Consider the following 11,630-nt stretch of genomic DNA (forward strand, 5'->3'; position numbering starts at 1 on the left):
GGAGCCAGCAGCGGGAAATGCACACTCTGTATCACCCAGCAGAGTAAACAGAGGCAGAGAGAGACACAGACATGCATACACACTCCACTAACTGGCAGAAGAGTGCCCGATTGTTAGCTCAGTCCATGATTTACACCCAGCTCCGGGGGTGAAGCACAGGTCCAGCTGATTTTAAGTGAAGCTGAGGATATTTTTATTCCCGCGGGCCTTTCAGTGAGGAGTTTCCATTTGTCTGTAACACTGTTGTCATGCTAGCTTCAGTGCAGAATTATCACTGGGTAAATCTGGGATGGGATGACAGCGGCAGCTCATAAATAAAGAGTTATTGAGCTTTATTGTGTAAACAGTGAGCTCGTTTTTGAAAAAAGTTACCTTAAACGTCAAGTTGGAGCATTTTTGTCAGTGTCTGCGGCTAACGTCCAATTGTCCAGAGGAAGTTTACACAGCGTCCTGCACACATCCCCATCAGCCATTGTAACTGCTGTAAAAAAGCACTAAACACTTATTTGAGAAACTTTGCTTTATGTGGTCTGTTGTGCTGCTTTTCTTATCAGTAAAGGAGTCCCACTGAATCTGGTTTATATTGTGGCTTTAAGTGTCAGATATATGACCCCACTCTGGCTCTGGTTCCTCCTGAGGTGTTTGGAAATGCATCCACAGTTGTGACATTACAAATTTAATCAGTAAGAAATAAATGCCAACCTCATCCATACAGGCTATTTATGTTATTTGAGAAGTGTACTGTATTGTGAGACTGTATAATTACAATCTTTTTTTTTTTCCTTTTCTCCTTTAAATTGTGGTTTCAGCTTTGACGCTGGCTTTTTTCCAGGAATTTGTTTGTTTCAGAACATTAACTTTACACTCTTGTTGTTGTCATTGTGACCAGTGAGGAAGTTATGTAATGGAGCATCATAAAAACATTTTTTTTAAAGGCCGTGTCTCTGAACTTAAGAAAGACCAGAGCAGCCAGGACACTTGAGGTTTTACAGGGCCTGCGTTATACGTGGACCAGACGCAGAGATTCACATGCTTGTTGTTAGTTTTATGACGTCGAGCTTTTGCGCCGCTGATACTTCAGCTATGCTGGGAGAAGTAATGCTAAAGCATAATCTTTAGCTGGAAGCCATTTCAGACTCCGGTGCCACTCTTCACCTAGTAGAGGTGCGGAAAGTTGGCAGGCGACTCTGTTCTTTTACCTCCAGGCTGTCGCTGCCACCAGGCTGTGTTTTATGCCTTTTCTGCGTCAGGCACTTGAAGTTGGACAATTTGTTTAGGCAGCTGAAGATGGAATTGTGCGTAGTGGAGGATTATGAGATCCCTGGGTGATTTGTGTGTTGGATCACCTTAGAACTCCTGCTCAAACATGCAGTACTTGCTGCGGTGTAAATTATGATACCCCAACATGCTCTGCGTTAATATACAAGAACGAAGAGATGCTTTAGCTTTTGCATAATCATAGCTTTGGCTTTCGGATGAATACGAGTGCATAAATTTCCACGCCCTTGTTTCCAGTTTTATCTTCAGGCAGCGTTGCAACACAAAAGATAAAATGTAGGCTTTAATGGAAGAAGTAGCAATAAAATACTAAATCTAGACCATGTGAAAATAAGCAGCCCTACATGTAGAAACAACCAGAACCTAACTTTTTGCTTTCGTCAATGGATTGATATGTCTGGGTCCCCAAATTCCTTAGGGGAAGAAAAGTGAGTGAAAAGTGTTGCGGATACTGAGAGAAGGTTTTCAGTGATATAGTAATACACACCAGTGCACACATGATTTGCGTGCTCTCTCCCAGTGCTTACATTTCAGGTTGACAAATTCACTGCTTCTGCCCTTTTCAAGGACTTGTGTTACCTTAAAGTTCAGACTGTCCATATGGATTCTTTAAACAAATGATGATGGGGGAATGACACTGTTTTGTGTCCCTTTGAACTCCGCTGTAGAGGCCAGCTCTGAGAACCTTCACCTTGAACAGATAAAAAGCAATGAATTATCGCTTTGTTTATCCGGCTGCTCGAACTCAAAGTGCATTATCAAAGGAGAAACCAATGGAAGAGTATTACAGAGAGTATTTTTAAAATCTTGTAAATCTTGTGAATTTATGTCACTGGGACTCGTGGACCTCTCCTTGCCCTTCTGGTTTCCATTGGCGCGGAGTCTGTACCTGTAAAGCAACGCGGGATGTTTTTCCAGCCAGGCTTTAACAGGCTGACCTTCCCGGCTTTCGACCACGTGCTGATGGTCCTGTCGAGCTTAGGGGCGATGACCAGAGCATTAGCCGGAGACCCCTCTCTTTGCAGCAGCCACCTTTCTAATCAAATGAGGCTGCGAGTGATTTGGTTTTAATACTGGTGGTCCGGATGTAAGAATGACTGGCTGTGATGGAGAGCAGGATGTCAGCCTGGTGAAAATGCCATTAATGGTATTGCTCATTTCTTAAAGTGGGGGTGGCCAAGCTGTCGGTGGAGCCTGCCTTTCACACGCCACCCCACCCTGTTGCCCTGTTAATGCCCTCTCAACCTGAGCTTCACTCCTTCACGGATTCCCTCCTGCTTTCGCGTTGCCTAAAGACCTTAACGCGAAACTCGAAAGTGACGTTTTAGTCACAAACGATAACATCGCTTCACATTTCTCGCTTCCCCTCGTGCATGTTACAGCAGCTCCGCTATAACCGTTTTTGCAACAAAACATCCCATCATTGTTTTATAGTCTGTGATTGTGTCATGGGAGGCTGTGCCCCCCACCGCCCCCAGGTCTCCTCCTAATAGCTGTTGGTGTGTTGTTTTTAGTGGCAGATTTACATGTGGGAGGTGTACAGGGCGTTGATTTACAACCAGCAGTGCCACCGACTGGCTCGGTGACTGACTATCCCCCGCTCCCTGTGTGTTCCAGGTGATAGTGCAATCTGGCCGCCAGCCCAGCGTACTGCAGAAACTGTGTCAGCTGCCCTTCCAGTACTTTAGCCACCCACGCCTCATCAAAGTACTCTTTCCCTCGCTCATCTCGGCCTGCTACAACAACCCTGAGAACAAGGTCATCCTGCAGCAGGAGATGAGCTGCGTGCTGCTGGCCAGATTCATTCAGGTAAATATAGAAACATTGTCACACTTGTACTGTGCTTTGTAAAAACACTTAAATACACAATTGTTGATCACCACTACGTGTTGGGATATATACATTTAGCACTAATTGCTCTTTAGCATCAGTGTTTGTATAAAAACGTAAAGTATATTCCAACATGTAGGGCATAAATTCCTCTTAGAGATGCAGGCTTGATTAAACTGTATGAGTGATTTGTATGTTTCTCAAAATAAGAGTAGTAAACATACACACACATAACATCTGAACCTTATATCAGTGCATCTGTTTGATTTCTTGTGAAGAGGAATTTGCAGAAATGCGGAAAGTATTATAAATGAGTCCAGTCTTCTAAATAGAGCATCCACACCCAGTTAATCTCATTCACACCATAAGGTAGCCCCTGTGCATCAGCTGATTGACGACTGCTCATCCAGGCCCCGGTGAATCAGTAACAGGCCGGGCTTTACAAAGACAAACGGTTTCCTTCACACTGGATTTACCTGCCACTGGTTCACCTCCCAGTAAACAGCTTGTCTCCTTCATCTTCCTCCTGACAACAAGCCCCCTCACCTCTCTGCAAGCTCCACTGTTTAGACACAGATTAACTTCCATTCAGAGGGAGACAAGCTATTGTCACGTCTTTCAAACAAAGCAATAACGCATGGCGTCTCGCCCCGCTGCCCTCATCTCTGTGTTAACCTCAGGAACATTCCTCAGAGTGGAACGATTTAATCCGGAGTGGTTTAGCTTACTGAGTAAATTGCAACGAGAACATTTTTTATTTTAATTGATTCAGATATTACTCATATTGCATAATCTGCAGTACACTGTATGATGATACTAAAGCCTCTGTATTCTCTTAGGATTGTGCATCAGAGGAGAAGGATTCAGACAATAAACCAAGTAAAACGGGTAAGTTCTTTAGTTTAGTTCAGTAAATTTTTAGTTGTGTAGAAATATTTTAATATCATGGAGGTGGTTAAAACCATATCTGCAATTAGTTTTATCTGTTTTGTTATGTGCTTTTTTTCCCTTTTTTTTTTTGTTAAAAGGATTAATAAAAATGTCTTCGGGAAGAATTTCAGCACCCACTTGTTTTTGTGAAATTCTACACTGGGTTTTAAAAGGATTTCTGTTTTTCTGTCTACAGTTTTTCAGCCACTGGATTTCTGTGAACTGTCCAACCGCTTTCCAAGAGATCAGTGGGATTCAGCGCTGCAGTTTTTCCTCAAAAAGCAGGAGGACTGATGGAGCTGCAAACGTGATGACAAAGCACTGTATTAATCGTTAGAAAAGACACTAAGATGTGGAGATGTTTTCAGCTATTTTTTTTGTTTTTGCACATGAGTAAAAGATATGCTCTTCAAACTGTGTCAGATGTACAAGAAAGAAAGAAGCCTTGTATATTTGTGCATCTAGTTTGATTTCTTGAAAGTCATTCTGTTGTTTAAGAGGAATTTGCACAAAATGTCTTATTTGTACATTTCAGTGAGAACATGCACACAACTACTTCATTTATCGTCTAAATAAGCCATTTACTTCTGTTTGTTCCGTTTGTAGACAGTAAAGCTTACAGTAGTGACCATCTAAACATGAAGTACTTACTTATACTGTAATATATAATTTGCCAAACGTTTTCTTCTATACTGTGTGTGTGTGTGTGTATTATTTGGTTGAATGTGAATTACTAGAATGTTCTGTAGTCTACATAATGCCAGTTTAAAAAAAAAATGCCCTGCCTTGATTTCTGATATGTGTTAAAGGTTCTATTTTTTAAATGTCACATTTTTTTTCCTGTTCATTCACTTTTTGTTAGGAGGAACTTACAAATTAATATAATTTATTGAGTTTGTAATCAAAAATAAAACAAATATATGTGATTATGTGGTGTCAGATTTTTTTCTCTGCACAATGAGCAGAGGTATTTAAACTCCATGTCCCCCCTTAATTTGGCTTCCTATGGAGTTGGATAATGATGCCCAATGTGAGCTGTCATTGACGACACATGAGTACCGGTACATATGAACTGGTTGAGACATATTGAGGTTTTTTGGATCTAGCTGCCCAAATCAAACTACAAGAAGAAAAAACTGAAATGCGGCAATCTACAGGTTAGACTCACTTCATTGTGCGGAAATGCAGTCTTGACATTGTAAGTTTAGGTTGTCCTGATCGGTTACAAGATAATCCCTGTTAAAATCCACAGGTTATATCACCCCATAGCCTTTTTTAATATTAAATAAATAGTTACCACTGCTGTATCTAATTTGCCACTTTTAAATATTTACCAGCAGGTAACAGGATTGTTCATTTTAATCAGATCTCGTTTCCTTCAGTGATTTTTTTTTTTTATTTTTTTTTTTAAAGAAAAGCTCCTCCCCGACAAATTGTAGCGGGTGTAGGATGTCAGTGACGGCTTGACCTGTATGCTCTCTTGTCCAGCGGCTATTTGTCGCTCAGGATTCCTACTGGAATGAAAATAAACTCAAGACAAGCCAGAATGCGTCCGCAGGCTGGGAGTCCCCTCAGCGCTGCGCGTTTTGTTGTGGGCCCATTCAGCGTATCCTTTGCAGGTGATGCCAGATGTAGATAAGGGGGCCGCCGAAGCCTGTCCTCTGTCTAGACTTGTAGCCTAACCACGGGGATTCACATGGTTGTAATGGTTCACTTTTTTTTCTCTTTTTTTTTTGCACTTTCCCCCCTAAAAAAGCTCGATTTTTATCATTTTATCGCCATAACTGGAACATAACATTACGCACAATTTGCTATAAATTTCAGCCCCAGGCTGAGGAGCGCATTAATACTCATATAGCCAGTGTAAACATTCAAAGCCATAAAAACATATCAAGTCAGATTAAAAAAGCCGCAGACTATTGTGTCTCACTCAGTGAGCCGTGATACATGTGCCAAATGCCTAATAATAATATATTGTCAACCATCAGTCACTGATCCACTTGGCGCAGAAACGCTAAATATAAGCAGATTCGGTGTTGCAGGCTCCTGCCTCACGATGTGGAGGTTTGCACCTCTAGAAACAAGAACATGTGTAAAACTGAAAGATTGAACTGGCCGAAGGAGTGTGAGTTTTTCTCTCTTTTTTGCACCACTTTTTTTCCCTGAGCTTTTCCAGATCAATTCCCACTTTAAACAAAGTCACGCTTTATAAGCAGCAGATGCGCTGTCATTTCATTTCCCATAAAACTGATTTATTTTCACTGACCATAATTAAAATCTTCTGAATGCTTATGGAACAAATGGATTTTGCATGCAATAATCAGTCCCTTTATTGTTAAGTCCAGCCATGTCTGCCTTCAATAATAAATAATAATAACTTATTTTTTTCTGGAGGAACCGCGAACAGCACGCACCTCACTCTTAATCTGTTTCAATAATTTACAATAGTCGATAGTGAACGTGGAAATCATGCACATCTACACAGCTTGTATTTTTTTTCCCCTTTAAAACATACTGTAAGCATTAGCGTTCGGACGTCCAGAGCAGGCTCCCGTGTTTAAATCCCACCATATATTCCCGTTGTGTTCAGTTCAGGTGTGGGCGTTGTGGAGGCAAGGTGTCCCATATATAGCTCGAAAACCAGAATGTCCATGAACAGCTGCGTGTCCTGCCGAAGTGTCATGGGGCAGGAGAGTGGGATCAGATACCTAGATGTACAGGGAACAGTCAGACCTCAAATCCTCCAAAGGGGACTTGAATGAAATGATCCTCCAGCAAAATCCATCCTGGCTGTTATATTCGTTCTTTGAATGTCACTGAGGGTTTTTGCGCAGTCCTGCAGCTCGGTGCCTCCAGCTGATCCCGGTACTTCCTCACGTGTCCACGGGACTCGGCACCATACTGTTCGGAGTGTCCGGCAACTGAGACGACAGAGAGGTCACATCACTGCCCGAGGAGTTCCCCAGAGAGCCCGCTTCAGAGAAAGACACCTGCCAAAAGGGGGAAATATTCAATTCAGCAGAGAAATGTCTTACATTTTTAACAAGACCACATTAGGGAGACTTCAACATGTGTGAATGGAGCATTTAAATATATCTTTATATACACACAGAGAGGGTTTTTTTTCTTTTAAAAACTTAAAAGTATGAAATGAATCCATTTAAAACTATAGGCCCAAATTCCTCGCATAATCTCACGAATCCCCATCTTCGATAAGATGACCGCCAGATCAAGTGACTTGATACACACAAAACATGCATTTTGCGTTTAAATGTCTCCAATCTGATGGATAAAGCCATTTATAACTGTGAATTTTATATAAATGTCTTTCATCACTAAGGTCTCGCTCTTACCCTCCCCCTGTCTGCGCATGTATGTAAGCAGCACCCTTCATGCCAGTTCAACATTTTGAGTATAATTTATGACGTTCAATCCCACCAGTTGTTGGAAAGCAGGCTGGTCGAGATCGGTCTGCAGGGCGAAGTCGCTGAGGGTTTTCCATGGAGGCTGGTAGGACTGCACCTCCACAGGATTCCCCTGCACGGTGTTGTCGTGGCGGATAGGACTGCCTGCCACCAGAGGTGTGCCTGTCAGGCCCTGCAGATTCTATGAGAGAGATTAAAAAAATACAAAATATTCAGTTCAATCAAATATGCGTTAGTCAGCGGATGGATAAAGCTGGGATAAAGGTTAGTGCGCTGTTTGCCGAGTAAAACCTTCCAATCTCAATGTGTTTAAATTATTAGTTTATTTCCTTTGTTACGTTTTGCATTATTATGTTTTGGGTTTTTTTTGTTGGGGTTTTATTTATTTATTTATTTATTTTGGGGGGGGGGGGGGCGCATTGTTTGTTTGTTTGTTTTTAGCTTATAGCTTATAAACAAATAGCTAAAACGTAATGGAAATAAATAAAATGCAGCTCATACGCTTTAAAAAATAACAAACTAAAATGCAGGAAATATCCACGTATAATAATAATAATAATAATAATAATAATAATAATAATAATAATTTTAACTTGCAAAATAGCAGTATATGGAGCGGTTTCCGTGTTTCAAAGCTTTATTATTATTGTTATTATTTTTTTTAGTTTAATTTACATTTCCTTTACAATTCCGTAAAATAAGATACACTTATTTTAAATGATTTTATTTGTGACTTTCCCCCCTTTTTGTCATTTTTTTTAATTATCAGCGTTTCTATGAATTTGTTATTGTTATACATTAGTCATAAGCATCAGCACTGCCTTTTCGTGTTATTACTGGGCTTCAGTTGTCCTGCTTTAAATGAAAGTCGCCACGATAAGCTGCTGCGCAGTAGTTACAAAGTAGACTTGTGTTTGTAGGTGTTGAAACGTCAGATTATTTGCAACTGAAACCCTCGTTTACTCACGGTTTTGTCGTTGTGCTGCTGCTGCTGAAGCTGTTTCATCAGGATGGACCTCTTCTTGTCTTTGCAGCGCTTGTTCTGAAACCAGACGCGGATCACCCTGGGGCTCAGGCCGGTCATCTCCACCAGCTGCTCCTTCATCAGAGCGTCCGGTCTCGGATTGGCATTGTAGCAGGTCCGCAGTGTGTGGAGCTGCTTCTCGTTGAGCACCGTCCGCACTCTGGTGGTCTTCTCGGACGGCTTGTGGACGTGGTTCCGGTGATGTGGAGGGTGCCGGACCGAAACTGGATCTAAGGAGACGGAAAATTTAAAAGTTAAACTAAATAACTGCATGTTTTATTTAAGGGGCAAAAGTAGACAAGCCTTTAAAAAATACAAATACCCCATGTCTTATTACAGGTATCACTGTAAACGGTCAAATATACTCCAATGGTATCAACACAATCAATTTAAATATGGAGGCCTATTAATCGTGAAATAGTGAATGTGTCAAAAATAGATTTGGTGTATATACACATAACCGGTTAATAGATACATACAAATATGAATAATAATAATAATAATAATAATAATAATAATAATAATAATAATAATAATAATAATAATAATAATAATAATAATGTGCCTGGTATGTAAACAATAAGCCAGCTTGTACCTGAGATGTGTAGCGGTCTGTTGTGAATGTTCCCCGGGCTCAGCGGGCTCCCTGCTGAGGCCCTCTCCATCATCAAGCCGTGGTCCGCCCGGCACAGCAGCTCGTCGTCCCGCAGGGAGAACTCGTCCCCCGGCAGGAGGTGTCGGCTGCACACCGAGCACCGAAAGCACTCCATGTGATACACATTGTCCCGGGCTCTCATCACCAGGTCGCTGCTACAGAAGCCCATGTTACACTTTGCACATTTGATGCCAAATAACCTGCAGAGGATCACGGAGATGTGTTGGTCCCATGCATTAATTCCGTATATTTCGTATTATTTATTTGGACTTAAATCTGATGCTGGTCTCACTTCATGATCCTAACAAAACGAGCACTAGTTTAACTGGGCAGGGACAATAATTTTAAGCCCCGAATGTCTATAACTCAAATCAGACTGAGCTCTGGGCTTTAATTAACCTGTGCATTTGCAATTAATATAGCCCATCATGATGGACTTATCATTTTTGCCTCATCCTTTAAAAAATAAATAAAAAAATAACCAGTATTTTTAACGGTTTCTTTAAAAAATAGAAAAGGAAAAAAGAAAATCCAGAAAACTCTGCTGACTTACTACCTTGCATAATCTCTTTTACAGTAAGTCTTTCCGTCTCGGACGAAGCAAGTGCAGGTCTCGTCCAGATGCTGGTTGCACTCTGCACACTTGAGGCAGGCTGCGTGCCACTCCAGGTCCGGGGACACTCTCAGGATGTACTGGTCGTGTATCTGACTTCCACAGCCCACACACATTGCGATTCCTGACTTCTCTGTGAAGTGGGAATGCAATAATGCAAGATCGTATGTGCTCTTTTAATCCTCACGACATCCCTTCAAACCCACGCCAAGCTTAAGAAGAGAAACTATTGCGTACATATCACATCAAGCTTGTAGGTTCATTCCAAGAATATTGCTGAATAATTATAATTATGCCACAGGAGCTAAAAAATATCCCCAAGCATAACGACGTGGGTTTAAAAAAATATGACCACCACACACGTTTTTTATAGCCCAGTTATGTTAAAGGTGAGGTGTGAACAGGCTTTGTGAACGGATCTCTTGCAAATTTTTAGGAATTTTCTGCAAGCCTTGAATATTATTAAGAGATTAATCATCAAACCCAGGCGTCTAAACAGCGTCAATGACATAAAAGTCCAAATAAACCCCCTCGCACGCACAAAATAAAGGGGATTAGAAAGGGAATAATCTTACTTTTTGAATGATCCCCCATATCATCCAAGAAAGAAGTGTTGAGCAGGATATCCACCATACAGGAGGAATAGCCGAGTGCAAGGCGACAGACGGAGGAAGAAGAGGAGCAAAAGGCAGAGGAGACCGTCCCGTCCCGGGCTGGATGATAAACTTGTATTCCTCCTCCGAGAGGTGGAGAGAAAACAAAGATCATCGACCAGTGACGTCTGCAAACCTGGACGTCTGTGGGTCCGGGGAGAGGGTGCCATGCAAATCTCCTCCAAGACCCCCTGCTCTTTCTGTTCTATTGGCTTCTTGGGCTGGTTTTGTGTGCAGGAGGAGCGTGTGTGTGTGTGTGTGTGTGTGTGTGTGTGTGTGTGTGTGTGTGTGTGTGTGTGTGTGTGTGTGTATGCGATTTTTCTTTTTAATTTTCAAGCAAGTGTGGCTTGGATGCATTATGCAGTTGTTGTATTTTTTTTGTTAGTATTCCTTGCCTTGAAAATGTACACACGGGCCTTATCTCCTCTACTCTTATGTGATTATAATTTTTGCTTCTGCTGTGAGATTTTTGCTATTAAAGCTAGCAGGATGCGTTTAAAGTGATATTGATCTGAAGGTTTAATGAAAACGCAGCCTTAAAGCTAGTTCTTCTTTTGCTTCTTTTTCTTCCTATTTGGTTAAACTGTAGCTGTTTTATGCAAATATCATATAAGGTGGTTTTTCCAACCCTGTCTTCAAGCTGTCATAGTAAGTAATGCTCACATCAGCAGGGAGCCCTCTACTGGATGAAATATAGATCAGCTGAATATCAATCACCTGGAGAAGTGAAACATAAATCTTGATCGCTGCTTTGGACAGCTCTTGAAGTTTTGCTCTAGTGGAAAAGAAGTCCTATAATAGCAATCTGCAAGGTGTCCTTTATATGTATACTTCAGGTTGAAGGTAGTTCATATCCACCATCCGCCCTAATCAAGCAGCCCTGTGCGCGCTGTTTTTTTTTTAAACTGTTATTTTATTCATACGGTGATTTTAGCATGCAATTGCTTGTAAGGTGTTCTTGGGTATCTTGAGTTGCACCTATAAATTCAAATAAGAAAAAAAAACGAAGTATTTTGAAGTTTTGCTCTAGTGGAAAAAAACGAAGTATTTATTTTCTTTTTTAAACGTCGATCAGCTGCAAAATCAAAACTAACAGAAAATAATGTTGCAGGCCTGATCCGTGAGGCATGGACAAAGAAACCTTCGGGGAGGTCTTGCATGGTGAGTCCTGCAGTTCAGTGTGTGGCTTCTTTGAGTTTGGTTGGACCTGTTACGGGTTGTG

The 11,630-nt window shown here is 41.3% G+C and overlaps 2 protein-coding genes across 5 annotated transcripts in view; one reads left to right on the forward strand and one right to left on the reverse strand.

The window, feature by feature from the left end:
• The window catches only part of scaper (S-phase cyclin A-associated protein in the ER), a 58,413-nt gene extending 53,437 nt beyond the window's left edge, over positions 1-4,976 (forward strand). For all 4 annotated transcript variants that reach the window (XM_086298651.1, XM_086298654.1, XM_086298652.1 and 1 more), the window contains 3 exons: positions 2,896-3,087; positions 3,948-3,996; positions 4,235-4,976. In XM_086298651.1, coding sequence (XP_086154777.1) covers positions 2,896-3,087; positions 3,948-3,996; positions 4,235-4,332 — 339 coding nt within the window. In that variant the 3' untranslated portion in view covers positions 4,333-4,976. The remainder of the gene's footprint in view (positions 1-2,895; positions 3,088-3,947; positions 3,997-4,234) is intronic.
• A 1,304-nt stretch (positions 4,977-6,280) lies between these two features.
• On the reverse strand, positions 6,281-10,576 carry isl2a (ISL LIM homeobox 2a). Its single transcript, XM_086302368.1, has 6 exons — positions 10,331-10,576; positions 9,699-9,888; positions 9,083-9,342; positions 8,431-8,717; positions 7,477-7,644; positions 6,281-7,028 (listed from the first exon to the last, which is right to left on the reverse strand). The coding sequence occupies exons 1-6, from the start codon at positions 10,521-10,523 to the stop codon at positions 6,912-6,914; spliced, it is 1,215 nt and encodes a 404-aa protein (XP_086158494.1). The 5' UTR covers positions 10,524-10,576; the 3' UTR covers positions 6,281-6,911.
• Between the last annotated feature and the right edge of the window lie 1,054 nt (positions 10,577-11,630).

The sequence above is a fragment of the Aulonocara sp. 'chitande type north' Nkhata Bay genome, linkage group LG7 (assembly GCF_057382095.1).
Source record: "Aulonocara sp. 'chitande type north' Nkhata Bay isolate Kocher_YH1m ecotype deep benthic linkage group LG7, A_spYH_male_GT1.1, whole genome shotgun sequence".
In the NCBI taxonomy this organism is placed as follows: Eukaryota; Metazoa; Chordata; class Actinopteri; order Cichliformes; family Cichlidae; genus Aulonocara; species Aulonocara sp. 'chitande type north' Nkhata Bay.

What these genes read in the sequence shown, in the direction of transcription:
- isl2a (XM_086302368.1), bottom strand. Translation starts at nt 10,523, where the DNA reads ATGATCTTTGTTTTCTCTCCACCTCTCGGAGGAGGAATACAAGTTTAT. An exon ending in TATGGGGGATCATTCAAAAA is followed by an intron (nt 9,889 to 10,330) that starts GTAAGATTATTC and finishes CCCACTTCACAG; the next exon opens with AGAAGTCAGGAATCGCAATG. An exon ending in CAGACCGCTACACATCTCAG is followed by an intron (nt 8,718 to 9,082) that starts GTACAAGCTGGC and finishes CCGTCTCCTTAG; the next exon opens with ATCCAGTTTCGGTCCGGCAC.